Genomic DNA, 25,734 nt, shown 5'->3' with positions numbered 1-25,734 from the left:
CTACCAAACTGAAGGTCTGCAGAGCTGTTTTGCTAACCTCATTGATGTATGTCTATGAAACCTGGACAGTCTACCAGCACTATGCCAGGAAATTGAATAGCTTCCATTTGAACTGTCTTAGGAAGATTCTGAAGATCACCTGGCAGGATAAGGTATTGGACAGTGAGGGCAGCTGAACTCCCAAGCATTCAAACTTTACTGCAGAAACACAATTTCAATGTGATGGCCACATTGTTCAAATACCAAACATACGTTTGCCTAAAAGACTTTTACAGAGAACTCATATGAAGCAATCGCTGACACGGAGGTCAGAAGAAATGATGTCAAAGTCTCTCTGAAGAATCTTGGAATCCACTGTGAGACATGGCAGACACTGGTACAGAATTTGCTAGCATGGTGTGCCCTCATCAGACAAGGTACTGTGTTCTATAAGCAAAGCAGAATTGCAGGAGCTCAAAAAGAAACATGAGACGCCCAAATTTAGAGTCCACCCCAAATGTTGATATGGACTATCTGTGCCTGACCTGTGAGAGAGCCTTCCAATCTCATATTGGTCTGATCAGTCACAGCTGGACACATTTTACCTCAACTCCAACAGTGGTATCATTTGGGTCCTCTTTGAGAACTAAAGACAACCACTAATCACAGTTATCCAAGTTCCCAACATCCTAGCCATCCTAGACTTTTTGCCCTCACACCATTTCTTCATTTATCTCGCACATACCCTCTTCTTTCCCTTCACCACCTTTTGTCTGGACAGATTCCTGATCAAGCTTCCTGCCTCAAACCTCTTACTGAGTCCAGCCTCCAGAGACCAAAAAGATCTCCTGTAAGGGCAGATATGGTCACATCACCCCCTCCTCAGTTAAATCCTGTGGCTCCCTATCATCTCCAGGATCAAATAGGAATTCCTCTGACACAATGCCCCATTCTACCCTTTCCAGCGCCATCACAAGGTACTCTCCTCCACAGACTATGCTCCAAACTTGCCTTTGTCCTGTTTTTCACACATAGTACTTCATTTCTTTGGGTCAATGTCTTTGTACTTGCTTTCCCCCTCCCATCACCCTTGCCTGGAATGCTTCTCCCTCTTCACCTCCGTCTCTTGAAATGCTCCCTTCAAGACTCGGCTCAAGTGACACTTTCTTCCTGAAGCCTATGCTGGTACCCACAATCGCCAATGTCTTCCCCTCCAAGGTTACTTGGTGGCATCTCTCCAGCAGAACATAAGGACTACTTCCCTTTTGTCTGTGTATCTTTAGCACTAGAAAAGCACTTGGCACACTGGAGGCCTCTAATAAATGTGGCCAAATGGCCACACAAGACAACGTACAAAAACATTATCTGTGGTTGGAATCCAATCTCCTCTGTCCTTTTATCACTCTAGGGTTGCTTCCCAGTGTACTCCCTACATCACAGGCTGGTTATGAAGATCCGTAGCAGCCAAATAAAAGTGTCACCTAGCCCATGAGAACTGCAAGGGGCCTTACAGATCATCTAGTTCCACCCAAGTTTACAGAGGGAAACACTAAGTCCAGGAAAGGGACTCACTCAAGATCAAGTCCATGACATGCTTCTTCATTCTCAATCTAGAGCTGTTTTAATACGCTGCTTCCCTGGTACTCCCCCCCCCCCCCCCCCCCCCCCGCTTCAGTCCACCTAAGAGAAAGAACAGTGGAAAAAGGACTGAATGGGCCCATTAATGCTGGTCCCATTCCTTGTTCTTGCTGATAGGTGGCATAATGGGTAAAATGCTGGCTCTGAAATCAGGAAGACACGAGTTCAAATCCGGGCAAGTCACTTAGCATGTTTGTCTATTTCCTCATCTATAAAATGGGAATAATAATAGCACCAACTCCCCAGGATTGTGAGGACCAAATGAGATAGTCATTGTAAAGTCCTTAGCACAGTGCTTGGCACAAAGTTAGTGCTCTATAAATGGTTATTATGTTTATTAATGCCAACTTAGACATTTACCAACTGTGTGATGCTAGGCAAGTCACCTAATTGACCTGCCTCGGTTCCCTCAACTGTAAAATAGGGAGGTGCTGTAAAGATCAAACAAGAGATGTGGCCTGTAGTCAGTGCTACATAAATACTACTATCATCATACAGGGAGAATTAGGTCTTTGATGTCCTCCCCAAATTCATGGTCTAGCTCCTGCAGACCAAGGAGGATCATAGCCTTTGCCCTGCCAACTTTCTGGAGGAAAAATTGCTTTGTTAACTATGAGGAGCTCAAGGAGTCTCTTACAACTCAGGGCAGAAAGAGCTTCAGGCACTGACCCCAGACAAGTTTAAAAACGCTGAGCTGAATTCACTTCAGTCACTACTATTGATTTCCACAAGAACCCCTGTCACCTCCCCCTATACAGCACACTTTTCTCATAAAGTAGTTTTATTTAATATTTCAAACAAACTGAAGCAGAGAGAAATTGACGAAAAATTAAGCCCACCCACCCACTCCTAGAAAAAAACTTGTCTGCCCTTCCCTGCCCCAGCTGGTGTCAGCAGCTTAAGACCCTGGGAGCCCCTCCAGACCCTGGGGGCTCCTGCCTCGGAGCAAGTGCTGGAGTGAAGCAGGACAGCAGAACCAAGGACTGCCTAAGGCCAAGGATCTCTAAGGGTGACTCTGCCTCCCTCTAGTGGTCTGATGTGATGCTGCAAGTATCCAGAGCAGAGCAGGCTGGGGAGAACCCATAAAACCAGTTCAAGCCTTTTCTCCTCCCTCTGCCCGCCACCCACCCCTGGCTGTGACAGAAGCAAGACAGGGCAGCAGGCAAAGTGACTCCTCCCCTGCCCCCCAAATTGTAGCTGCTTCATTCTTCACTCACCTAATGCACACAAAAGCCTGTAGGAGCCTCCTAGTCTCACCCAGGTGGATGAAATCACCAGAAGGGAACAAAGCTTCCAGGCTGGAGGGCCCAAGGCAGCCCCTCCCCAGCAAGCCCCCTTCCACTCCCCACAAGCTGGAAAATGGGGCCTCAGCTTAAAAGATGAGGGGAAAAGACCTGGGGTGAGGGAAGGGGGCATTCTTCTTTGAAGGGGAGGGAAAAAAAACACCCAAAACCCAAAAGGAGAAAAACCAAGATCAAACAGAAAACTAGAAACTCCCGTGAGGTAGAGAGTCTGTGTTCAGGGCTGTCAGGAGTCTAAGAGATTTCCAAGCGAGTCTCCGGGCTCCTTGTCTGAGGTAAAATTTTATAAGTTTATTTCGGGCCCGGGGGTGGCGGGGAGGCGGTGTCAGGACTCCTCCGTGCCGGAGTCATCGTCATCGTCACCGTAGCAGCTGTCGGCCTCCTCCTCCATATCATCATCCTCGTAGTAGTCGTCGTAGAAGAGGTCCGAGCCCTCATCCGGCGCAGGTGCCTTGGTCTTCACACAATACTCAGCCAGGGTTGTGGGCACCTTGACCCCATCCCGTTCTGCATCGACCTTGGTCCCCAGGACCTGCTTCCTGGGGGAGGAGAAGAGAATTAGGGGGCAGCAGACAAGAGTCAAAAGGACACTGTATGTACCTCCTATGAATTCTAGCTCCATCTCTAACTCTTGCTGAGATCCTGCACTCTCTCTCTGAATCTCAGCTTGCCCTTCTATAAAATGGACATAATGCTACCTGCCCTACCAATATCATGGGCATGTGAAAGATAAAAATCAAAGAATGGATGCAAGTGCTAAATAAGCTGCTATCATTCCTCAGGAAGGGGAAGGAGAAGGAGGTGCCTTCTGCAAAACAAGTACGTTACACAGAGGACAGCAACTGCAGCGAGAGAGCATCAGCTCCCTTTTATTTCCATTTAAACAGACATTAAGCATCTGCTCTGGGTGAGACCAACCTGAAGCAGACCCAGATCTTCTTTCACAAAGCCTATGGTTTTGTCAGGAGGGATGAGATAAACTTAACTTGAATACCAAACGGAGTGTGAAGATGCCTAACATTCATGGGAGGAGGCACGGGCTTTGTGTGGGGCTGGGAGCACTGAGCAGGTCCCTGGGGAGGAGCAGAGAAGGTAGTGTCCAGGTACAGATACAAGACCTAGCATGCTACAACAGTAACACTCAGCTCTGCAACTCTGAGCAAGTCCCTTGCCAGCTCTTGGCCTCAGTCTGTCTAACTACACAAATAAAGGCAATGACTCAGATGATAAGGCTTGTCAGACATTCTCTAGGATCGGGAGACTTAGAATGGAAAGGGATCTTAGAATTCATTTTGTCCAGTCCTCTGTTTTTGCTGATGAGGAACTTGAGACTTCAAGATGAAATGACCTGACCAAGGTTGGCCAATGTCCATGCTCAAGCCCAGAAACTCAGACTTCAAATCTGACCCAGCAGATTTGTGATTGTGATGCTTCTTCCAACATCTCAGGTTCTTTCTAGTTATATATATTTTGTGCCTGAGCAACGGGAAGGAGGGTGGGATATGTTCCGAAGATGGGGAGACTAATTGAGACAGATCACAGGGTACAGTGTACTAAGAGAAGTGGAAGACAGGGCTAAGGAAACAGAACAAGGACAGATTACTTTGATTACTGGGCTCAGGATTTCAGTCTCTGAAAAACAGGTATTCATGCAAAGTACACGAGCAGAGGGACAAATCAGATGTTTCTGAGATTTCTGATATCAGATGTTTCTGAGATGTGAGCCTGAGGAAATTAGGAGGATAGTAATGTCATTAATTAAAAATGGAAACTGAGGGAGGAGAGAACTTTTATAGTAGAGGGGAAGATGGGGGACTTTGGGGGGAGCACATGAACCTTACCCTCACTGGAATTGGTTCAAAGAGGGAATAACATACACACTTGGGTACAGAAATCTATCTTACTCTACCTACAGGAAAAATACAAGGGGAAGGGGAAAAGAGAGGGAAGGAGGGGACAATGACAGAAGGAAGGGTAGACTGGGGGAGGCAGTAATCTTAAGCAAAACACTTTTGAGGAGGGACAGGGTGAAAGGGGACAGAGAGAGAGAGAGTGAGAAGGATAAAAAAGGGGAAAAATAGGATGGAAGGAAATACATAGTAATCATCACCGTGAAAAAACATTTACAGCAAGTCTCTTTGATAATAGCTTCCTTTCTCAAGTATATGAAGAACTGAGTCAAATTTATAGAAATAAGAGCCATTCCTCAACTGATAAATGGTCAAAGAATATGAACAGGTAGTTTTGAGATGGAATAGTCAAAACTATCTTTAGTCATATAAAAACTACTCTAAATCACTATCAATTGGAAAAATACAAATTAAAACAACTCTGAGCTACCACCCCACGGCTATTAGATTGGCTAATACGATAAAAAAGGAAAATGACACATGTTGGAGGCGATATGGGAAAACTGACACACTAATGCACTGCTGATGAAGTGATATACTGATTCAACCATTGTATAGAGCAATTTGGAACTATGCCCAAAGGGCTATGAAACTATGTGTACCCTCTGACCAAGCAATGCCCCTACTAGGTCTATATCCCAAACAGATAAAAAATAAAAAGGAAAAAGACATATGTATACAAAAATATTATAGCTGCTCTTTTAGTGTGACAAAGAATTGGAAATTAAGGGAATGCCCATCAACTGGGGAATGGCTGAACAAGTCATTATGTATGATTGTGATGAAATATTAGTATGCTACAAGAAATGACAAGCAGGATGGTTCTCAGAAAGACCTGAAACACTTACATGAACTGACACATAGTGAAACGAGCACAAACAGGAGAACACTGTATGCAACGACAGCAATACTGTATGAAGACCAGTTGTGAGTGACTCAGTGATTCTCAGTGATACAATGATCCAAGACCATTCTGAAGGACTTAGGAAAAATGTTATCCATTTCCAGAGAAAGAACTGATGGAGTTCTGAATGCGGGTCGAACTATACTTTCCTTTACTTAATATTTTGTATAACTGCACATGTATAACCTGTATCACATTATTTTCCTTCTCAATGAGGGGGAGAGGAGAAGAAAGGAGACAGAATTTGGAACTAAAAATTTTTTAAAAAGAAATGTTAAAAATTGTTTTTACAAGTACTTGGGGAAAAAGAAATGTTTAATTACAAAAGGAAAGGAAATCAAGAGAACAGATAAAGAGGAATAGATATTGAGTTGAGGAGAAAGCACGACATCTAACAAACCGATGGAAATGTGCGTCTGGAGCACAAAATCAGGGCCAGGTCAAGGATATAGAATGAGAAGTTTCTGAACAAACAGAATAGCTGAAGTCGTGGGAGTGGAACAGATCACCATGGAAAAGAGAAGAAACCTAAGGACAAGGCCTTGGAGAACGCCTCCATCACCATCCCTGTATATTTTAAAGAACATCTTGATCTCTGGAAATAAACACATGTGTACGTGTGTGTGTGTGTGTGTGTATGTGTACGTGTGTACATGTGTACATGTGTATGTATCTTTTATCTATCTATCTGAGAATTAAAGCTGCAGAATGGTTTCGCGATGTTCTAAAAATACTGGAAACATGCTAGGCCGCAATGGTTGCTAGGTATCCCTGAAAAACAGAGATGAATGGTTACCCCTACACGCCAGGGATACTTTGTCTTCTGGAGAAAGCTGCCTCTAAGGGCCAGCCACCTCAGAGACAAAGCCTTGGATGAGGAGGTAATGCTGTAACTGCAATCCTGCCACTTTCTGCACAGAAGAACTGTCCCTTTTTACCGCCTAAAAAGCGAGAGTTCCATTCTTGCGTGTATGGGAGAATGTCTGGAACCTTGCAAAGAAAAGTTACAACACAGACACACACAACCTGTTCCAATTATGATCTCTGTGGACTGTCGGCCTCGCAGGATCTAAGTTCTCCAGAGCCGGAGCTCCAGGCCCCAGGGCCCCAAATCATTCAGCTGGGCTGGGAATCCAATTACAACAAATTGGAAAACTTTCCATAGGATGAAGTGATATATTTAAGCCTGACTGGGAAAGGGAATGACTACATATATATTCTTGGTAGGAAAGGAAGGAAAAGGTACTCTGTCTGCAACAGTGAAGCAGTACGGCACATTAAGAGCACGAAACCAAGAAAGAATCAGGCATCTTGAGTTTGGAGTCCCCAAAGTATTTCACCTTTCAGTTCGTTTCCTCATTGGTAAAGCTAGGATAATAATACTTATTATCTCCCAGGGATGTTGGGAAGATCAAAACAGAAACTAACAAATGTGAATTATGAAAACTGTCTTTGGAAACAACTTATTCTTAAAGCAAGAAGAGGACAGAGAATACATACAGAAGCAAGACATTGAGGGGCTAGTTTTGATTTCTTCAGTGCTAGACATGGAGAATTCTGAGCTTCTGCTCCTACTCAGGACAAGCCAGATCCTCTCAGTGGAAGGGGCTACTGGAAATTATTCAGTCAAGAACTTAATGATAAAGGGGACAAGTATACTACTTGTGGTATCTTCTTTAAGACCTCATTCAAGAGCCACCTTGACCAGGAAGCTTTCTGATTTCCTCTAGCTAGAAGTGATCTTTTCACTCCTGTTATATTATGGTACCTAATTTTTGCACTTCTAATAATATACTTTATACTATAGTTATGTGTGTCTACATATGCTTGTCCCTGGGCTTGAAAGTCAGGAGAAGCTGATTTTAAAGTTCACCTGTAGGGCTGACTCTAGCTGTGTGACAGACAATGGGCATGTCATTTAATTTTTCTCAATCTATCAATAAGTACTTCTTAGGTGTCTACTATGTGCTAGGCATTGTTGCTAGAGATAAAAAAGAAAAGAAAACAGAAAATCTCAAGGCCCATGTACTCTATCAGGAGACACATATACATGCGTCTCTAGAGTCTTAGTGCTTTAATGGTTTAAACCAAACCAAGACTTTTGGGACACCCTGGTTAAAACTATATTCAAAACATCTGCAGAAAAATACAAATGAAAACACCTAGTAAATACAAAATAGTTAAGGGAGGGAGAAAAGGAGGGCACTAGCACTTGGGGTTGAAACAAGAAAGGCTTCATGTAGAATAAGGTGGTGCATGGCTGTATCTTGAAGTAAGAGAGGGGTCCTATGAGGCAGTGATGGAGATGGGGTGCTGTGTTTAAGGAGAAGAGAGACCATTTTGGCTGGATTAATGAAGGAAGGGCAGGAATGTATAAGGAGGTTAGGAAAGAGAGGGTGGGGACAGACTGTGAAGACCTTTAAAACCTCACCAAAGAGCTAATATTTGTCCTAAAGGCAAAAGAGCCCCTGGAGTTTACTGAGCAGGGAGTGACGAGGTTAGATCTATACCTAAGGAAAATCACTCTGACATCAAGTATGGAGGACGGTTTGGATTTGGGAGATCTGAGACAAGGTAATAGATGAAAAAGGCAAGGTAATATTCAAGCAACAGGTGAAGTAAGGCCTGAACTAAGGGAGTAGCTGCAACTGGAGGGCAGCTGGATATGAGCTATGCTGTGGAGGCAGAATTGACCAATTTGGCAACTGATTGACTGTGTAAGGTTAAGAGGGCTTGAGGTTCACTCCACATTTTAGGAATCTAGACTAGGAGACTAGAAGAATGATGGTATTTTAGAAACAGGAAAGTCTGTAAGAGGTTTGGAGTTTGGGAAAAAGATGAACAGCTAAGTTTAAGATGGTTCCAGGGTTATCCTAGTTTGACATTCCCAAGTCAGATGGTGATGAGAAAAGAACAGAGCTGGAGGTGTGAAGAGTTGGAAGTTATCTACATGGAGAAAATAATTAAACCCATCAACAAATGAGAATCCTATAGAGAAGAGGGCACAGGAGAGCATCTTCTAGGAGGACCCACAGTGAGGGGGCAGGACATAGAGGATAAGACAGCAAAGGAGACTGAGAAGGAACAATCAGAAGGGTGTAATGAAAACTCAGAGGAGAAGAGGATCCAGGAGGGGAAGGTAATCAACAGTGTCAAATGAAGCCAAGAGAGATCATGAAGAGTGAGAACCAAAATAAGACAATCATGTCTGCTAAGATCCCTGGTAACTTTGGAGAGGGCAGTTTCAGTTTGAGGTCAGAGTGCAAAGGATTGAGGAAAGTAGGGACAAGAAATAGAGACAAGAGAGACCTGGGCATATGTCAAGGTAATTGGGAAAAAAGGAGGTAAGTAAGGAGGGACTGTAGAGTGGGGTAACCCAATAAAGAAGATGGGGGGAAGGGAAGGTCAAAGTCATGCAGCTCAAAGGTCATCTTCTACACAAAATCTCTCCTGATCTCCAGTAGGCAGTGCCCTTTCCCCCCATTATCCTGTATCTATTTTCTATCATGTACTTCCTGCCTATTCGACAGAACGTAAGCTCCTTAAGAATAGGCATTCTTTCTAGTTTTCATCTGTGTTGGCAGCACTTGGCACGTTATCTAGCACATAGTGTTTTCTTATCTGATGTAGAGGAGTTAGCAATGGCAAGAAAACAGTGTAGGGGATGATGTCCAGGGATTCTGAGACAAAGCAATCCATGGGAAAGGGCCCCAATCTTCTCAGTAAAGGAAGAGGTGAGGTTCTCAGCTCTTACTGAGCAGTCTGAGTCAGAGGTTTTAGGAATACTGAAGAGAGTACTGAAATACCTTCTGTGACGAGTGAAACAGGGACTACTGATTAGAGAGGACTGTCTTGTTGCAGTGAGGGTCTAGTTGAGGTTGGATAACATAAATTTGAGGTGTACCCAAACAGCACAGTGGAGAAGGGTAGTGGGGATAATCTAGGGTCAGGGTCTGGCAAGAGATGAGAATAACAGGATAAAAGCACAAGGAACTGAGAGGAAAAGGTGGAGCTGAACTGGTTAACTACAAGCTCAAGGTTGGGAGGGGGAAAAAGTAAAAGGGGAGCAAAAGTCATAACTGCCTGAGGAAAGTCATGAATGATGGAGGGATTCAAGGTCACAAGGAGTTAGAATGCATTTAGGAGGGTGAGACAAGGAAAAATGCTATGATAGAAAAGGGAACATACAGAGGCAATGGTGATAAGGGGGTGACTGAGGTGGGCTGAGGGAAGGGGTCGGTCACTATGGAAGAGTCATTCCAAGGGCACAGTGGAAAAGGCTGAGTAGTTCTGTAATGGAAATTATGGGGGAGGCTTGAGGAGGTAATTAAAGATAAGGAAACTGATTAATCCTGGTGTAGTACCTGACAGAAGTGAGTCAGAAAGCTGAGGAGAGAGAGAAATGGGAAATGGCTGTGCGGTGTACATAAGAGAAAGGGGAACCTCTCTTGAATGGGGTCATGATTGTGTGTGCACACATGCGCATGTAAGAGACTGGGTAACCACAGAAGCATGTGTGTACAGGTAAGATAAAAAATGTATTGTGTGAACCAAGAGTGTACAGGAGTGTGTGCATATGTATAAGATAAGGTAGAGTCAGAGTCAGTGTAATGTCCTGAGAAAGTACTGAGAAGCCCAGTACATAGTAGGTGTTTAATAAATGTTTACAAATTGACTGATCACAGCATTTAACTCAAAGGCTTGTGAGAATCAAGTGAGATAACGTACAGAAAGCACTTGGCAAACCATAAAATGCTACATGCAAGTGGTAGCTGCTCTGTTTCCTCTAATGCAGCTAAGCACTATGTTTTTCACCCAGCAGGCATTTAAAACTTGCTGAATAAGAAAACTATTCCCTATCCATGTGGGCCAGTCAGCCCGCCAACTATTGGGCACAATATGATCCAATGGGAAGTGCCCCAGACCCTGAGCTGGAAGACATGGGTCTGGTCAATGCCTGCCTCTAACCTCCAATCACTTTATCTAGAGGGAGGAGGAGGAGGAGGATGAATCCTCTATAATGCCGTGCCAAGGATGCTCTTCCATGGCAGTTGTGAAGATTCTTATGCCAACTAAAGCACCACAGGCATGTGAAGGTGACAGGCCTCTCCCTCCCACTCACCGGATGATGTCTGTGTATTCCCGGTCCTTCCCTTTGCTGTCTTTCCATTTCCTGTACATCACGGAAGCATCCACGTTGGCTGGTGAGAAGGTATTGGGTTCATTTAGGAGGGAGATCACGCTCAGGAGGATGGTCCTATCCAGCAAAGGAAGATTGGGAAAATTGTACTGAAGTCATTTATTCACAGAGCAACCCAATGCTGAGACACTGCCATGGCCAGCAAGAACCCTTCAGAATGACATGAACCCACCATACCACGGAGGTAGGAAAGTGCCCACCAGAGACAGCTTTTGGGGATGACACAAAGGCCCTAGAGATGAAGCCTCTGGTGGATAAAGGGGATGTTTCATTAATGGCTCAATGGATGAGAAGCAGGGAGGTACAAGAAAAAAAAACTGCTGCATTTGGAGTCAAAGAACTGGGTTCCAATCTCGGTTCTGCAAAACTCACTCCCCGTGTGACTTTGGGCATGTCTCTTCTCTTGGTCTCAGGCTCACTGGACTAGGAAGCCTGAGACTCCATCTCAAATCTAAATCTATGAGGCTAATGGCATATAACAGCTGTGTTTGTGTCTTCAGAGAATCTCAACACTGGAAGGGACCTTAGAGGTAATCTAGTCTAATCTGTATCCTCTACAATATCCTCAAATGGTTGTTCATTTTCCTTGAATACTTCTAGTGAAAGGGAACCAACTACTGTCCAATTCACTTTTAGACAGTTCTAATTAATTATTAATAAGCTTTTCTTTACACTGAGCCTAAGTCAGCCTCTATGAGCTCCACAAGAGCAGACTAGAGCTGTGTTACAGCTAAAGTTTTATTTTCCTTAACGCTTCTGTACACAGTATGCACTTAATGTTTGCTGAATAAGTGGAATGATTGAAACGTTTAAGCCTTCAATGACTACTCTAGTAGTATACTAGAGTACTGGCTATGCATATGAGCTATAGGTCTGGTGAGGATATAAACATTCCCACTGGTGTGTCCATTTTTCTCCCTGTCACTAAATTACTGTTGGACCCTGGGCAAATCACTTCTCTGACGCCCTGTTTTCTGATCAGTAAAACGAGGAGGTTGTCCCCAAATCTTCAAGGTTTCTTTCATTCCTGACCTTCTACAAATCTATAAAATGATGAGGGCCATGGACAGCAGCAACCCATGCTACCTTCTTCTCTCTGTGGGTGCTTCAATGGACCTGAAGTCCATTCCAAAGGCAAGCTTTAGTCTTTGAAGCCCAGTGATTGTTAGGGAAAAGCAGAGAGATGCCAGGTAAACCGATACCCAAAAGCATCTCCTTGGGCCCTCCAACTCACCTTTGGGGAGAACCTCACCTCACTGTATTCTTTCTAAGAGCTACATGGTCATGAATCAATCCCTTCTTCTCAGCGGGATTTATCTCCATTCAGGGGGAACTCACCTGACATTTTGCGTGGGGTTCCATCGCTCAGAGGGAAGCTCTCCACTCTGGGGATCATCTACTGGAGGATGGAGGATTGAGATACAAACATCCCCAGTCTGGTCATATGGAAAGGGAGAGAGGCAAAAAGAGAGAGGAGAAAGAAAGACGGAGAGATTAGTCTCTGTTGTCAGCCCAGAAATTCAAGTCCTCTTTGGGGGGACATGGGTCACATTAATGTGGGAGACAAGGACTTTCCCTCAAATAAACCCTGTTCTTCTCTGGTAGGAAGACAGAGACATTTATATGCCCACAGACCAGGATGGATAGATAGCCCAAGTTAATTTCATCCATCATTTGGCCTGACTTAAGACTCTAGTTACCTGCTTGTCCATATCCATGCTACTTTCAAATTGAAACACCCTCCACCCTGAAACTGGCTTCAGGTCAGACACTAAACTAGTCCAGTCCCAGGGCAAGTGTCAGCTTGCACAAGACAAATAAATGCTTTGGGATATAGCACTAGGCAGTCTCATCTCAGCTCTCCTCTTAAGCCTCAGAGTAAGCATGTGCACAAAGGCGGTCAGCAGATTGCAGACTCTTTGAGGGTGGGGCCCTGCCTTTTACTTCTCTAGTACCCATCAGCATATAACACAGTGCAAGTCATACAGCAGGCTTGTAAATACTTGTCCTGCTGAGTACCCCTGGGGAAGGACTCATAAAAACCTCAGGAATCCCAAGGGGCAGAAACAATCTGGGGCTTACCTCATAGATGTTCGGGTGCCACATTTTGGTGAGGAACCGAAAAGCTGGAGGGGAGTAGGGGTAATCAATAGGAAACTTGAGGCGGGCCTGAGGAGGGAAATAACAGGGAAAAAGAATGAGAAAGGAATGGCAGCATGCTCCCACGTGTCCTGGTAAAGCAGAAAAAGCACCAGCCTTTTCCTTTTCCTGAGTTCCAATCCTTCCTCCAAGATGTTTTCTAGCTGTGTGACTGGCCAAACCAGTTAATGCCTTTGAACTTAGGTTTCCTGATCTTCAAAATGGGGCCAACAACACTGATGATCCTACCTCAGAGGGCAAAAGTGCTTTGGGAACCTTAGAGCATTGTTATTGTTTTTATGCTGTAATTTTGTTGGTACACTGGACTGGGAGTCGGAAGAACCCGAGTTCTAGGTCTGTTTCTGCCACTTAATTATGACTTACTTCAGCAAATCACTTCCCCTTTCTAGTCTGTGGCATGGAATCTGTTACTGATATAGAAGAAGAGAGACCCCTGTCTCAAAAGACAGGTATAGAATCCTTCCCTGCCCTTTTCATGCTAGCTTAAACACAATCTAGTCCCCCTTGATAAAACCTCATTCTTTGTCAGTAACTTCCTTAGAACCTACCTGGTCAGACTCTGCTCTCTGCAGAACTAATTTTGGGCCTCAGACATCCTTCCGGGCAGCTCACAGCCAAGTGCCTATCATTTATTTCTTCCCTGACAAAATTATCATCCAAGTCCCTTCCCTTTTTACCCTTGTGATCAGACCCTGAAGCTCTCTAAGGGCAGGAGTTCCAGACTGGAAGTGTCTGCCAGAAGATCAGCTCATGGCCCCACTTGGCCTTGGTAAGGTAACTCTCTGCCAGCAAACAGCTGGGTTTCTAATGGTCCTTGGAAGGGCCCAACAGGCTTGCAGAAGCACTTTTTTGTCCAAGAACTTTAAAGAGGTCTAGAGGGATTTTGATTTAAGAAAATTCACTTTCGCCTGTTGGCTATGAGCTATTGAGCATAAGTCTCTGATGTAACCTGTGCCAGTGTGTTGCAAAACTTTTGTGATGACACCTTTGTTGTCTTCCTCATTGGCTGACCAGTTGGTGAAGCAGGTAAACAGGAAGTACAACTCAGAAGTTTTTGTTTATTGGAAGCTGCTTAGGTTGGCCCGGCCCTGAATTCCAGCTGCTTGAAATACATATGAATAAGTCAAGAGACTCTGTGCCTAGATGTTGACCAGGAAATGGCACCTTTCTTTGTGATAAAGGACAATCACATATTTCAAGGAGAATCATTTTACCCAGTGATAAACCCTCAAAGGCATACAGCTGGATGCCAAATCACCTCCAGTAGTGCTTCCTGTCCCCAAGTTCTGTGAACCTCTTTTGGAAAAGTTAAACACAGGGAGTCAGATCATGGCCACTAGTTTCCAACTTTCTTACAAATATAACATCTCAACTCTCAACCCTGATTTCAGATTCAGAGAACAAAGTTGGTTAGTTCTTGAGGCTGAGAGGTTCTGAAAGAAGCAGTTTTTGAGAAGACTATAACAACAGACAAAATAAAGTGGCATATACCCACCTAGGAGAGATTCATCCTATCCTATCCTTACCAAAAAAGCATATCTAGAGTTGAAGAAAAAGGAATATAATAATAGGTATACCCATCCCTTCTGAATCAGGGGTCCTAAGCTATCCTGATTGAGACCCTCTAGCAGACCCATTCTAATCAGGGTTCAGGATGAAAACTGGTGACCTATCTCCAAAGAGAATGTCAGAATAATTTCCTAAGAACAAAAAGGTATGTGACTTTGGACAAGTCCCTTCTCAAATAAAGGCTGGAAGACCTTTCACTTGGTATGATTTATAACATTCTAATACATTCCAGATACAGGGAATTCTTAAGAAATTCTTATTTCTTAAGCACTTACTCTGTGCCAAGCACTGCACTGAGTCAGGGGGATACAAAAAGAGAAGCAAAGGCAGTCCCTGTCCTCAAGGAGCTTACATTCTAATGGAGAAGCAATAAACACAGGGCAATCAATGTCCAGAGAGTTCCATGGATAGTGACTGAGGGTGGTGAGTAGTAGATTGACACAGCCCATCCAGGAACAACAGCAGAGCTGATTTGAACATGATTCAGAGTCACATTGAACTATATGTGAGCTAATTCTAAGATTCTCTCTCTGGGTCTGTTCTCCCTTCTCTGTAAAATGAAACATGATCTTTTAAGGTGCCTTTTCCAACTCAATCTATGAACTTGTATGAAATCCATGGAACTGACCCAGGAGACAGTGTTTAATAGGAACAACAAACAATAGATTATTGTACAAAACAATAGATAGAGAGACATCAGCAAAGGCCACAGGTAGGATTTTGGGTTATTCACTGGATCAAAGGTAGAGCTGCCTAGCTATGTCCCACATTCAGCTGCTTCCTAGCATGTAAAAATAGCTTCCTCAGAAAAAGGTTAAACAGTTCACCATCTCTAAAGAGGGCAAGCTTTTCAGCACAAACACTGGTTCCATTCCCCAAAAACAATCCCCTCTTCTGTGGAAAGATGAAAAAACTGGCCCTAAGTTCACAGGCCCAGTTCAGGTTAGCATCCCAGAGTTCACATCCTGAGTTCCACCCTAGGTCCTTTAGACCTCACCTCAAACCAAAAACAAACACCAGGCACAGTGGCCTGTGAGACTTCTGGAATTACAACCTTTACAAAACTGGCAGCTGGGCCCCTGGTCCATTGGGTAACAGCCGTTAAAAGATTAGCACAATAATGCAAACACAGACATCTGCCTTGCCAGCACCAGCTTTCCCCTTGCCTGCCACCCCCAGAACAGCCTCATTGATCTCTTGTGGTTTCTCTCAGTTGATCTGGCTCAGTCAGTTTCAACCTGCACTCTGGGCCAAAGCAAAACCAGGATACCTTGGAACTATGGGGGAAGGGAAGTAGCTTTGCAATCAAGACAAGGGTGTGAAAGCCTGTCCATGCTCAGAGAAAGACATTTTAATAGATGGTTCTGAACTTGGTCCATGAAACCAGGGCTGACCTCTCATCTGGTAATCCTACTCCATTTCTCATCTAGACATCTGCACTGCTGCTCCCACCTCCCCATTTTTTTAGATGGGGGCCAAAATGGGATAGAACAGAAGCAGAGTGAATAAAACTTAAGCCATTAGGAATTATAACATTCCTGGTGATAAACTATTGCCCATAAGAACATGAAAAAAATTAAGGTTGCCAAAGTCCCAAAGCTTAGGTCTTCAAGAACAAACATTTACTGAACTGAATTTGCTGGCCTTAGGACCAGAGGAACAGAGGGAATGGAAAGTCTATTTTAGGGGGCAAGTATAAGTCCTGACTTTTCTTTGTAAAAGCCCAGGATGTTAAAATCCTTATCAAAGGTCCCAAGGAAAAGCAAATTTCCCCCAGAAGAGTCTGTCTATCTGGGGGCCAATAAAGCAGCAGATCTCTGCACAGGGGCTAAAGTAGCAACAAGGTCCTGGTTGGGAAGTGACATGGACTTGAGAGGTTACTAAGTTCCTCTATGGGGTGCATCTATAAGGGGATACCTTTTATGAGCTAGCCTGTCACAAATGGGATTGGGGAGGGTGAACCCTCAACTCCTGAAATGCCAGTGTGGCTACTCCCAGTCATTTTCTGGTTTGCCTGGGCAGCCTGTGATGCTTTCCTTGGAAGACACTAGGTAACAACAGCCTTCTGGGTCCAGCAAGCAGACAGAAAGCATGCTTCCAACTCAGCTCCAAAGGAGCCTCCTCCCCCAGCCAGACTCTGTGTTCCCCAACAATAGGGCACTCTGCACTCCACTAGCTCCAAAGGACACATGAGGGACTGGAGAGCTGCTATATCCAGGGCTCTTTGTTTCCTCTGGGGAGGGGAGAAGAATGGGAAAGGGGAAAGCAGGGTAAGGAGCATGAAGACAGCAAGGTGGGGCAAAAGAAATCCAGAATTAATGAAAGGGCATCACAGCACAACCTCCTAAATGAGGACAAGGAAAAGTATCCTTTTCTTTGAGGGCTAAAGAGGATAGAGAAAAAATACTATCAGGAGGGGGGGTAGTGATTTAGGAGTGAGGAGAAAAAAGATGAATGAATGGATTTGTCCTGGGGACACATGGTAAAGGATAGGAAAATTAAGCTTGGGGAGGGGGAAGTAAGAGAGGTGATTCATATGTATACCCTGGGGACAATTTTTTGGGGGGTTTGGAGGGACAATTAAAAATAAAGGAAAGTGATTACTCCTGGTATAGCACCTGAAAAAAGTGAATCAGAAAGCTGAGAAAGATGTATGTGAGTGGTAAAGAAGACATACACCTGGGAAATGGCTGTGGGGAACCTCATTTGAATGGGGTCATGTTTGTGTGTGCACACATACCCATGTAAGACATGGAGTAACCACACAAGCGTGTGAGAGTGTGTGTGTGTGTGTGTGTGAGAGAGAGAGAGAGAGAGAGAGAGAGAGAGAGAGAGAGAGAGAGAGAGAGAAAATGTGTATAAGATATGAAAATCTACTGGGTAAACCAAGAATGTACATGAGGAGTGTGTGCATGTGAATAAAATAAGGGAATGTAGTGTGTTTCTATACGAGACAGGGGAACTTAGTGTGATGTGCGTCTAAGAGAGAGGGGAACCATGTGTATATATGGGTGTATGTAAAAGATAGAGGAATTCTAGGACATATAAATGCTGGAAAAATCTAGTCTTTGTATATAATACATAGGACAACCTATTCTCTGTGTACATGTGCTATGTGTAAGAAATGATGAAATTGCTGGTGTGTTTGTATGTAAAAGATGGAAGTATCTATCTTGCCTGTGTGTGCATGTGTGTAAGAGATGAGAGAATCCATCCTGTGTGCATATAAGATGGGAGATCTATCATGCATGTGTGTAAGAGATGGGAGAATCTATTCTGTATGTGCATGTAAGGGAAAATATCATGCAAGTGTGAAAGAGATAAGACAATCTATTGTGTGCTTGTGTAAGAGATGAGAGATCATGCATGCGTGTATAAGAAATGAGAATCTATCATGTGTGTGCATGTAGAAATCTATTCTATATATGAGATAAAGATGAAAATATATTGCATGTATGGAGAATCTAGCATGTATGTATGTGAGACTAACATATACAAAAGAACATATTATAAGGGAAAGGTAGACACATAACATAATTGTTTATGTTGTATATATGTGGATTCTATCAGGTACGTATGTGTGTTGTTGTGTCTAGGGAGAATCAATCACCTGGGTGGATAGAAAATCTATCTTGTGTATGTTGGAGAATACCATGTACATGAGGGCCTATGTATATCTGGGAAAAATCTATTGAGTGTGTGTATAGATGGGAGACTATCATCTTTCTTTTGTGGGAGAATCTTCTTTTGTGTGAACATGAATAAGATGTGAAAATCTATTACAATGCTTGTGAAAGAGACAGGAGAATCTATCATGGAGTAGGCACGTGTGTCTCTACAGTAGTACGTATATGTAGACTGTCATGTGAGAATGTGCTATATATACACACGTGTAAATGTGTGAGAATTTATTCTTTGTGTGTTCATATATATGGGAAAGATTTGGCCTGCATGTGTGTGGGAGGGGGGAAAGGGAGAAAAAGAATCTACCTTGCCTGTGTCTGCAAGTGTGTTATAGAATCCAGTCTCCATAAACACAAAAGAGAAGATAATCTATCTTGTATATATGTATGTATGTATGTATATGTATATAAACATATATGTATAAATAGAGAAGGGAGGTTTAATCAACCCTTCACAGGAAAGAAATGCTAAGAATCTACCATAGGAGGATAAAATAAAAAAGAATGGGAACCAATCATCATGTGTGGTGTGTGTAAAAGAAGGTGGGAAACTATATATATATATATAGGGACAGGGTAAAAAGGCAGAAGAACCTGCCATTGGGTGAAATGGGAAATCTACAAAGGAGGGGATAAGAGATGGGGAAATCTATCATGAGGAGTGGTGGTAAGAGATGGGGGAACCCACCTGGTGGGGAGATAGAGAATCTACTATGGGGGAGAATAAGAGACGGGGAATCTTCCTTGGGGGTAACAGATGTGAGAATCTACTGTGGAAGGTAATACATGGGGAAACCTACCATGAGGAAGGGGGCAAGAGATGGAGAATCTACCATGGTGGGGGGAGATGGGGGAACCTTACCATATGCGGGGAAAGAGATGGAGAATCTATTACGGGGGAGGACAAAAGATGGGGGAACTTACCATGGAGGTGGGATAAGAGATGGAGAATCTGGGAGAAGGGTAATAGACTGGGGAATCTACCATGGGAGGGGTAAGAGATGGGGAGTCTATCATGGGGCAGGATAATAGATGAGGAATCGGGGGGGTGGGGGTAATCGATGGGGAATCTAGCATGGCACGGGGGGCAGAGCTGGGGAACCTACCACGGCGTGGGGGGGAGGCAAAGGAACCCCACGGGGTGGCCGGGTTCTCCGGGGCCTGGCTCCCATGTAAGAAGTCGGGCTGCTCCCTGCCTTACCTTGAAGTAGCCGCCCTCGTAGTAGGTGTTGGGGGGCCCGAAGATGGCCACCTCCCAGTTGTACAGGTCGCCCTCGTCCACCAGGGTCACCCGGAAGCCCTCGACCGGCTCCTCCTGCAGCCCCTTGAGCTCCAGGAGCAGCGCCTTCTGCGAGCTGGGCACCAGCGGCCGGGCCATGGCGCAGGAGGCGGAGGCAGTGGCAGCGGCAGCGGCAGCGGCAGCAGCGGGAGTCAGGGAGGCGGCGGCAGCGGTGGCGGCGGCGGCGGGGGCCGAGGTCGAGGGGCCGGGCTGGGCCGCGTCGGGGGAACTAGGCCGCACGGCCGCCCCGGACTCGCGTGACGGGCCGGGCCGAACTCTCTGGGCAGGGGGGGAGGAGGAGCCGCCGCCGCCACTGCCGGGAGCCGCCGCCTCCGAGCCCTGAACCCCCGAGCGCTCCACTCGTTCTGGATCCCCGCTCCCCCCCCAGCCCAGCCCAGCCCGGCCCCCCGCTCCGCCTTCTCCTCCCCCTGCCTCGCCCTCCCTTCAGCCCGCCCTCAGCCGCCGCCTCCTCCTTCTTCTACTTCCCCTTCCCCTTGTCTTCAGGCCGCTGCCCGCGCGGGGCACGCCGGGAACTGTGGTCCGCTCCGGCCCGCCGGCGGCGGGGCGCCTGCGCCGGGCTGCCCGCCTGTCTGCCTGCCCGCCCTCCCGCTCTGCCTGTCTAGCCCTCCTGCTCTCCTGACTATTTCTGCCCGCGCCTGCGCCTGCGCCTGCGCCTGCGCCACCCCGTCGGCTACCGCGAGCCCGTTCCCCCCCCTCCCGACCGGCCTATCCTAGGGGGAGAGGAGAGGGGGGCCGAGCGCGCAAGCGCGCCTCAGCCGCGATTGGGTTTCGCCCCCAGGCCGAGGCCGCAGCCGCCCCAGCCGGGACTACAACCCCCAGACACCTCTGCTGGGGGGGGAACGCAGGGACGGGGGGCTGCTGGGATGGGTAGGCGTTGGAGCCCGTGGCGGCCCGTGTGGTTGGGTTTGTTGTTTTGTTTTGTTTTGTGTTTTTTTTGTGACGTCCTTCACCCCCTCACCTGAATTGGTGAGGGCGGGGCTCGGGTAGTAGGCGAGTAGGGACGGGGCACAGGGAAGCGGGTCAGCTCAGCTGGGCCGGACCCTGGGCCCATCCGACCCAACAAACTTTTTTTTTTAAAGAATTTATTATGAAGGAACAGGGCGTGTTTGTCCGGGAGAGGAGAAGGCCGGGGCTGGAGATTTTGCAAGGCTTGAGGCAGCCGCCGAGTCCAGCTTGGCCCTGGAGGTCGGCTCTCGAGGCAGCAGACCTGCCAGGGCCGGGGGCGGGCCGGGGAGGGGGTCCGGGGGGGAGGAGTAGTGGTGGGAGGGGGGGGTGGCCCCCGCCAGTAGAGAGCTCCCCGTCCCTAAGAGGCTTCCAGAGAAGCCGCGCGGTGCTGCACGCGCGCAGTAGGGGGTCCCGGTTCAGACCGAGCCCAGGCTAGGTCTAGGTCCCCGCCAGCCTCCGCCCGAAGGCTGAGCCTGGTTAAGGACTGGGCTGGGGTGAGGACGAGCCACCCTCCTCCAGCCCTCCGGCCCAGCTGAGAAGCATGCCCCGCAGCCCGCACGCGGGACGCACGCACGCGCGATTCCGTGCGGTGACTCGGGCGCCCGAGGCTGCTGGAGGACAGGCTTTTGTGCTGTTGTCTCGGGCTGCCCAGCGCGGGGCCTGCCCGGCACGTAGCAGGCGTGCAATTGGAATGGGGCTGTTTGCTTTGGCAGCGGGCGCTCGCTCGAGGAGGACGTGCCAGGGTGCCCTTGGTTTCTGGGCTGGGACACACATCCGGAAGGATGCGTGCAGGGGAGGGGGGGCGGGGCTGTGCCCAAGCATTCTTGTCCTTGGTGCCTGTTGACCCACTGCTGAGGACTTCGCTCCAGTGCTGATGACCCCTCTCTCTATAAAGTATCAGTCATCAGTGCTTCCCCCAGTGTAAAAGGGCCTTTGCTGTAGCACTGATGAGGTCTCATGCACTGCAGTGTGAACTCCCTTTCATTTTATTTTTATGCCCCCTTGAACGGGGGAGATGCCAGCACTGCCAAAACAGGTCTTCAGAGCGGGTCAGCCAAGACAGGCTGGTAATACCCACTACATGTGGCAAAATAAACAAGCCGTCCCTCTGCCCTAGCGCAGTGCATTCAGGCAGAGGGAATGAAGCCACTGTTTGTGGGTCCCTTCCTCCCTTTGGGCCTCAGATCAGCATGGTCTGGGTGTGGAGAGGACACAAGCCTTAGAATCAGCAGAGACTTGGATTGGAACCCCACTTGCCAATGAGTTGTATCACCGTGGTTGTCCAAGGGACTAAACTTTTCTGAGTCTCAGTCTGTGAAATAGGGATAATGAAATCCATAGTACTTATCTCACAGGGTTATCTAAAGGATCATATAATACGTAGAAATATGTCCACCTTAATGGCCTGTACAAATGACAATTATTGTTTCCTCTTCTGTAAAATGAGGTAGTTGGTTTCTAAGGTCCCTTCCATCCTGAACACCCTTGGTTCTGCAAATAAATGCAACAAACTCTTTTATCCAAAAGAAAGAGGGGATGATCCTCCCTCCTTGGGGGTCTTCAAGCAAAGGCTGGAAGAGGCCTTACTGGGTTTGCTAGAGAGAGAATTAATGCTTCTGCCTGAGTTAAACTAGTTGGTGCCTTCCAGCTGAGATTCTGAGATTCAGTACCTGGCCAGTATAGGGGGAAAGACAAAACAGAGACAAGAGGTGACTGATGAATCATCTTTCTCCTGCCCTTGGAAACTTACAGCCTCGGCACCTTGCACATGAACATGGTAAGATTACGTGAGAGGGCAAGAGGTAAATAACCTCAAGACAAGAAGGGAGGAATTGTCACAAAGCCGGATATGATTCACTGGAAGATGAACTTGGTGGTGGTGTAGGAGTTCAGGAAGGGGGAAATCAAGGAAGGCTCAGCAAAGGAGGTGGTTTTCAGCTGGGCCTAGAGGGATTTGGATAGGTTGAGCATGTGGGAAGGCAGTGGAGGAACATTCTGAGAAAGAGGAAGGGGAGATTGTCTAGAGGTGGACAGCGTGTTTTAGAGGCTGGTAATAAACCAGTCTGACTGGAACAGGAAGATTCCTCAGAGGGAGGCAGGGGAAGATAAGTTGGGTAGATGGGTTTTTTTTATTGTTTGTTTGTTTGTTTTTAATAAGGCAGTTGGGAGCTATTGAAGGTGTCTGAATAGAAGAGGGACATGTTTTGAGAAAATATTTCTGGATCTATGAAGAATGACTTGGAGGGACAGAGATCAGAAGCAGGGAGGCCAGTAGTTCATAATGAGAGAGGATGAGGAGAAGGGTATTTATAAAATGCATACTATGTACCAGGCACTATGCTAGGCACTTTAAAAATATTATCTTATTTCTCAATGGGTGGGGAGGGATGGGAGGGAAGGAAAGAATTTGGAATTTTTAAAAATTGTTTAAATGAATGTTAAAAATAATATTTCTAAAAGAGACATTTGATCTCACAACAATTCATTTCATCCTCATAACAATTCTGTAAGGTAGGTACTATTTTTATCCTCAGTTTTTCTGACTCTTCATGACCCCATTTGGGGTTTTCCTGGCAGAGATACTGGAGTGGTTTGCCATTTCCTTCTTCAGCTCATTTTACAGAGGAGGAAACTGAGGCAAACAGGGTTAAGTGACTTGTCCAGGGTCACACAGCTAGTGAGTGTCTGAGGCTGGATTTGAACTCAGGAAGATGAGTCTTCCTGATTCTAGACCCAATACAATGTCTACTGTTCACTACCTAGCTGTCCATTTTACAGATGAGGAAACTGAAGCAGACAGAGGTGATGTAACTTGCCCAGAGTCACACCTAATTGAGCTCAAATTTGAACTCCGGTCTTCTTGCCTCAAGGTCCAGTGCTCTAATAACCTATGATGATCTAGCCCCTTCCATGCATTATTTCAATTGGTCCTCAAGATAGTCCATGAAGCCTGTATTGCAAGTTATCCTTATTTTATAGAGAAGGAAACTGAAACTCAGCAAAGTTAAATGGCTGGCCTAAGGTCACACAGGTAGTAAGTGTCAAGAGGCAGAATTTGAACTCAGATCTTTCTGACTCCCAAGTCTAGCACTCCAGCTACTATGTCACATTGTCTTTTGAGAGGAGAAGTGTTGAGGGTTTGGAATCAGCAGGACTTGGTGATGGATGAGATGTGAAGAAGAAGAAGAAAGAGGGGGCAAGCTTGGGTGAATGCAGTGGCTGGAATAGAAATAAGCACGTTAGGAGGAAGAGCTGAATTTGGATTTTAGACAATGATTGAAGGGGCCAGTAAGAAGGCAGAGCTGTGCAAGATGTAGTTAAAGCATGCAGGAATGTAGCTCTGGATAGAGGCAGGAGCTGGTTGGGCCACAGCTCTGTGTCACCCAATATAGGGGATAGTTAAAAATAAGGGAGATTGTAAAGGGAAAAGGACCCATATGGACCAAAATATTTATAGCAGCCCTTTTCGTTGTGGCAAAAAATTGAAAGTTCAGGGGATATCCATGAATTGAGAAATGGCTGAACAAATTGTGGTATACGAAGGTAATGGAATACTACTGTTCCATAAGAAATGGTGAGCAGGTAGATTTCAGAAAATTCTGGAAAGACTTACAAGAACGGATGCTGAGTGAAGTGAGCAGAACCTGGAGAACGTTGTACACAGTCATAGCAACATCGTGTGATGACCACGTTTGATAGACTTCACTCTTCTCAGCAACATACTGATCTAAGACAATTCCAAAAGACTCTTGATGGAAAATGCTACCGACATCCAGAGAAAGAACTCTGGAGTCTGAATGCAGACTATTCTCTCCCTTTTTAAATTTTTTCTTTCTTTTGGATTTTCCTTTTTGTTCTGATTCTTCTTTCACAATATATCTAACATGGAAATGTGTTTAATACGGTCATACCTCTATCAGATTGCTCATTGCCTTAGGGAGTGGAGAGGAGAGAGGAAGAAGAAAAAAATTTGGAACTCAAAATCTTATGAAAGTGATGTTGAAAACCATCTTTACATGTAATTGGAAGAAATAAAATACTACTAAGTGGGGAAAGTACTAAAAAGAGTAATAAAAATATCTTAATAAAAAATAATGAAGGAGACTGTCAAAACATAGAATGTGGAGAGACAAGGGTCTCCATAGCATTCGCAGAATCTCGGAGCTGGAAAAGATCTTAGAGGCCATTTGGCTAATCCATTCATGAACAAATGCAATCCAAGCCAACAAACATTTATTAGGTGCCTGGTGTGTTTAAGACCGGTACCCTACTAAGCATGGGGAATAATGAAAGACAAAACAACCACAACAAAATAAAAAACAGTCACAGTCCTCAAGAGGCTTATATTACACTTGAGGAATCTGTAGGATCCAAGCCCTTGACCTCAGAGGCCATCTGGATCCAAGCTCTAGGATCCAAGCTCTAGGATCCAAGCTCTAGCATTGGAATTGACCTCAGAGGCCATCTGGATCCAAGCTCTAACATTGGAATTGATCTCAGAGGCCATCTGATCTAAATCCTTTATTTCGCTGGAAATTGAAGCCCAGAGAGGTGACAAGTGACTTGACCAGTTTCACATATTCAGTCACATATTAGTAGCAGAAAAGGGATTCAGACTCATGCCCTCTGACTCTTACCTGGTGCAGCTGGGTAAGTACATATATGTGAGAGATGGAATAGGAGAGTCCCTGATCAATTTGGAGAGTTCCCCAATCAACTTGATGAAGTGGGGAGGGGGCCTTGTCCTCTGGTGGCTTTGCTGAAAGGACCTAGAACTCCTGATTGGTGATACTGAGGCTGCTTCCAAAAAGAACTGGGTGGCACTCAGGTGGACAGACTTTTCAGAGGCGCTGTCCCACTCTGGTGTATAAAGGGAGTTGAAAGACCAGCTCATTCTCTTTTACAGGGGCTTTCAGTTTTGCCTTCTCCTATTGGGAAGAAAGACAGTAGGGTGCTTTGCCTCTGGCAGGTAGGGAATTCTGTGATATACACAGTACTAGGTTCCCATACTCCTCAGACTTGTACCTTTACACCAGGTCTAAAAGTGGCTGCACTGAGGCAGAAATATGTGGGAGTTGAATGACTTTGCAGGCAGGTTGAGAATTGAAAGATCTTAAGGGTGGACTTCTTGTCCCAAGAGGTGGT

The 25,734-nt window shown here is 45.8% G+C and overlaps 1 protein-coding gene across 1 annotated transcript; it reads right to left on the bottom strand.

Annotated features, from left to right (window-relative positions):
* Positions 1-2,380: 2,380 nt before the first annotated feature.
* Positions 2,381-20,563, bottom strand: CDC34 (cell division cycle 34, ubiquitin conjugating enzyme). The gene is made up of 5 exons (XM_072601723.1): positions 19,546-20,563; positions 13,015-13,101; positions 12,271-12,368; positions 10,855-10,989; positions 2,381-3,457 (listed from the first exon to the last, which is right to left on the bottom strand). The coding sequence occupies exons 1-5, from the start codon at positions 19,720-19,722 to the stop codon at positions 3,244-3,246; spliced, it is 711 nt and encodes a 236-aa protein (XP_072457824.1). The 5' UTR covers positions 19,723-20,563; the 3' UTR covers positions 2,381-3,243.
* Between the last annotated feature and the right edge of the window lie 5,171 nt (positions 20,564-25,734).

This window comes from Notamacropus eugenii, chromosome 4 (assembly GCF_028372415.1).
Source record: "Notamacropus eugenii isolate mMacEug1 chromosome 4, mMacEug1.pri_v2, whole genome shotgun sequence".
In the NCBI taxonomy this organism is placed as follows: Eukaryota; Metazoa; Chordata; class Mammalia; order Diprotodontia; family Macropodidae; genus Notamacropus; species Notamacropus eugenii.
The sequence above is the reverse complement of the archived record's forward strand: the minus strand, read 5'-3'. Positions and strand labels throughout refer to the sequence as shown.

What these genes read in the sequence shown, in the direction of transcription:
- CDC34 (XM_072601723.1), bottom strand. Translation starts at nt 19,722, where the DNA reads ATGGCCCGGCCGCTGGTGCCCAGCTCGCAGAAGGCGCTGCTCCTGGAG. An exon ending in ACGAGGGCGGCTACTTCAAG is followed by an intron (nt 13,102 to 19,545) that starts GTAAGGCAGGGA and finishes TTCCCTCCTCAG; the next exon opens with GCCCGCCTCAAGTTTCCTAT. An exon ending in AACCCCACGCAAAATGTCAG is followed by an intron (nt 10,990 to 12,270) that starts GTGAGTTCCCCC and finishes TTTGCTGGATAG; the next exon opens with GACCATCCTCCTGAGCGTGA.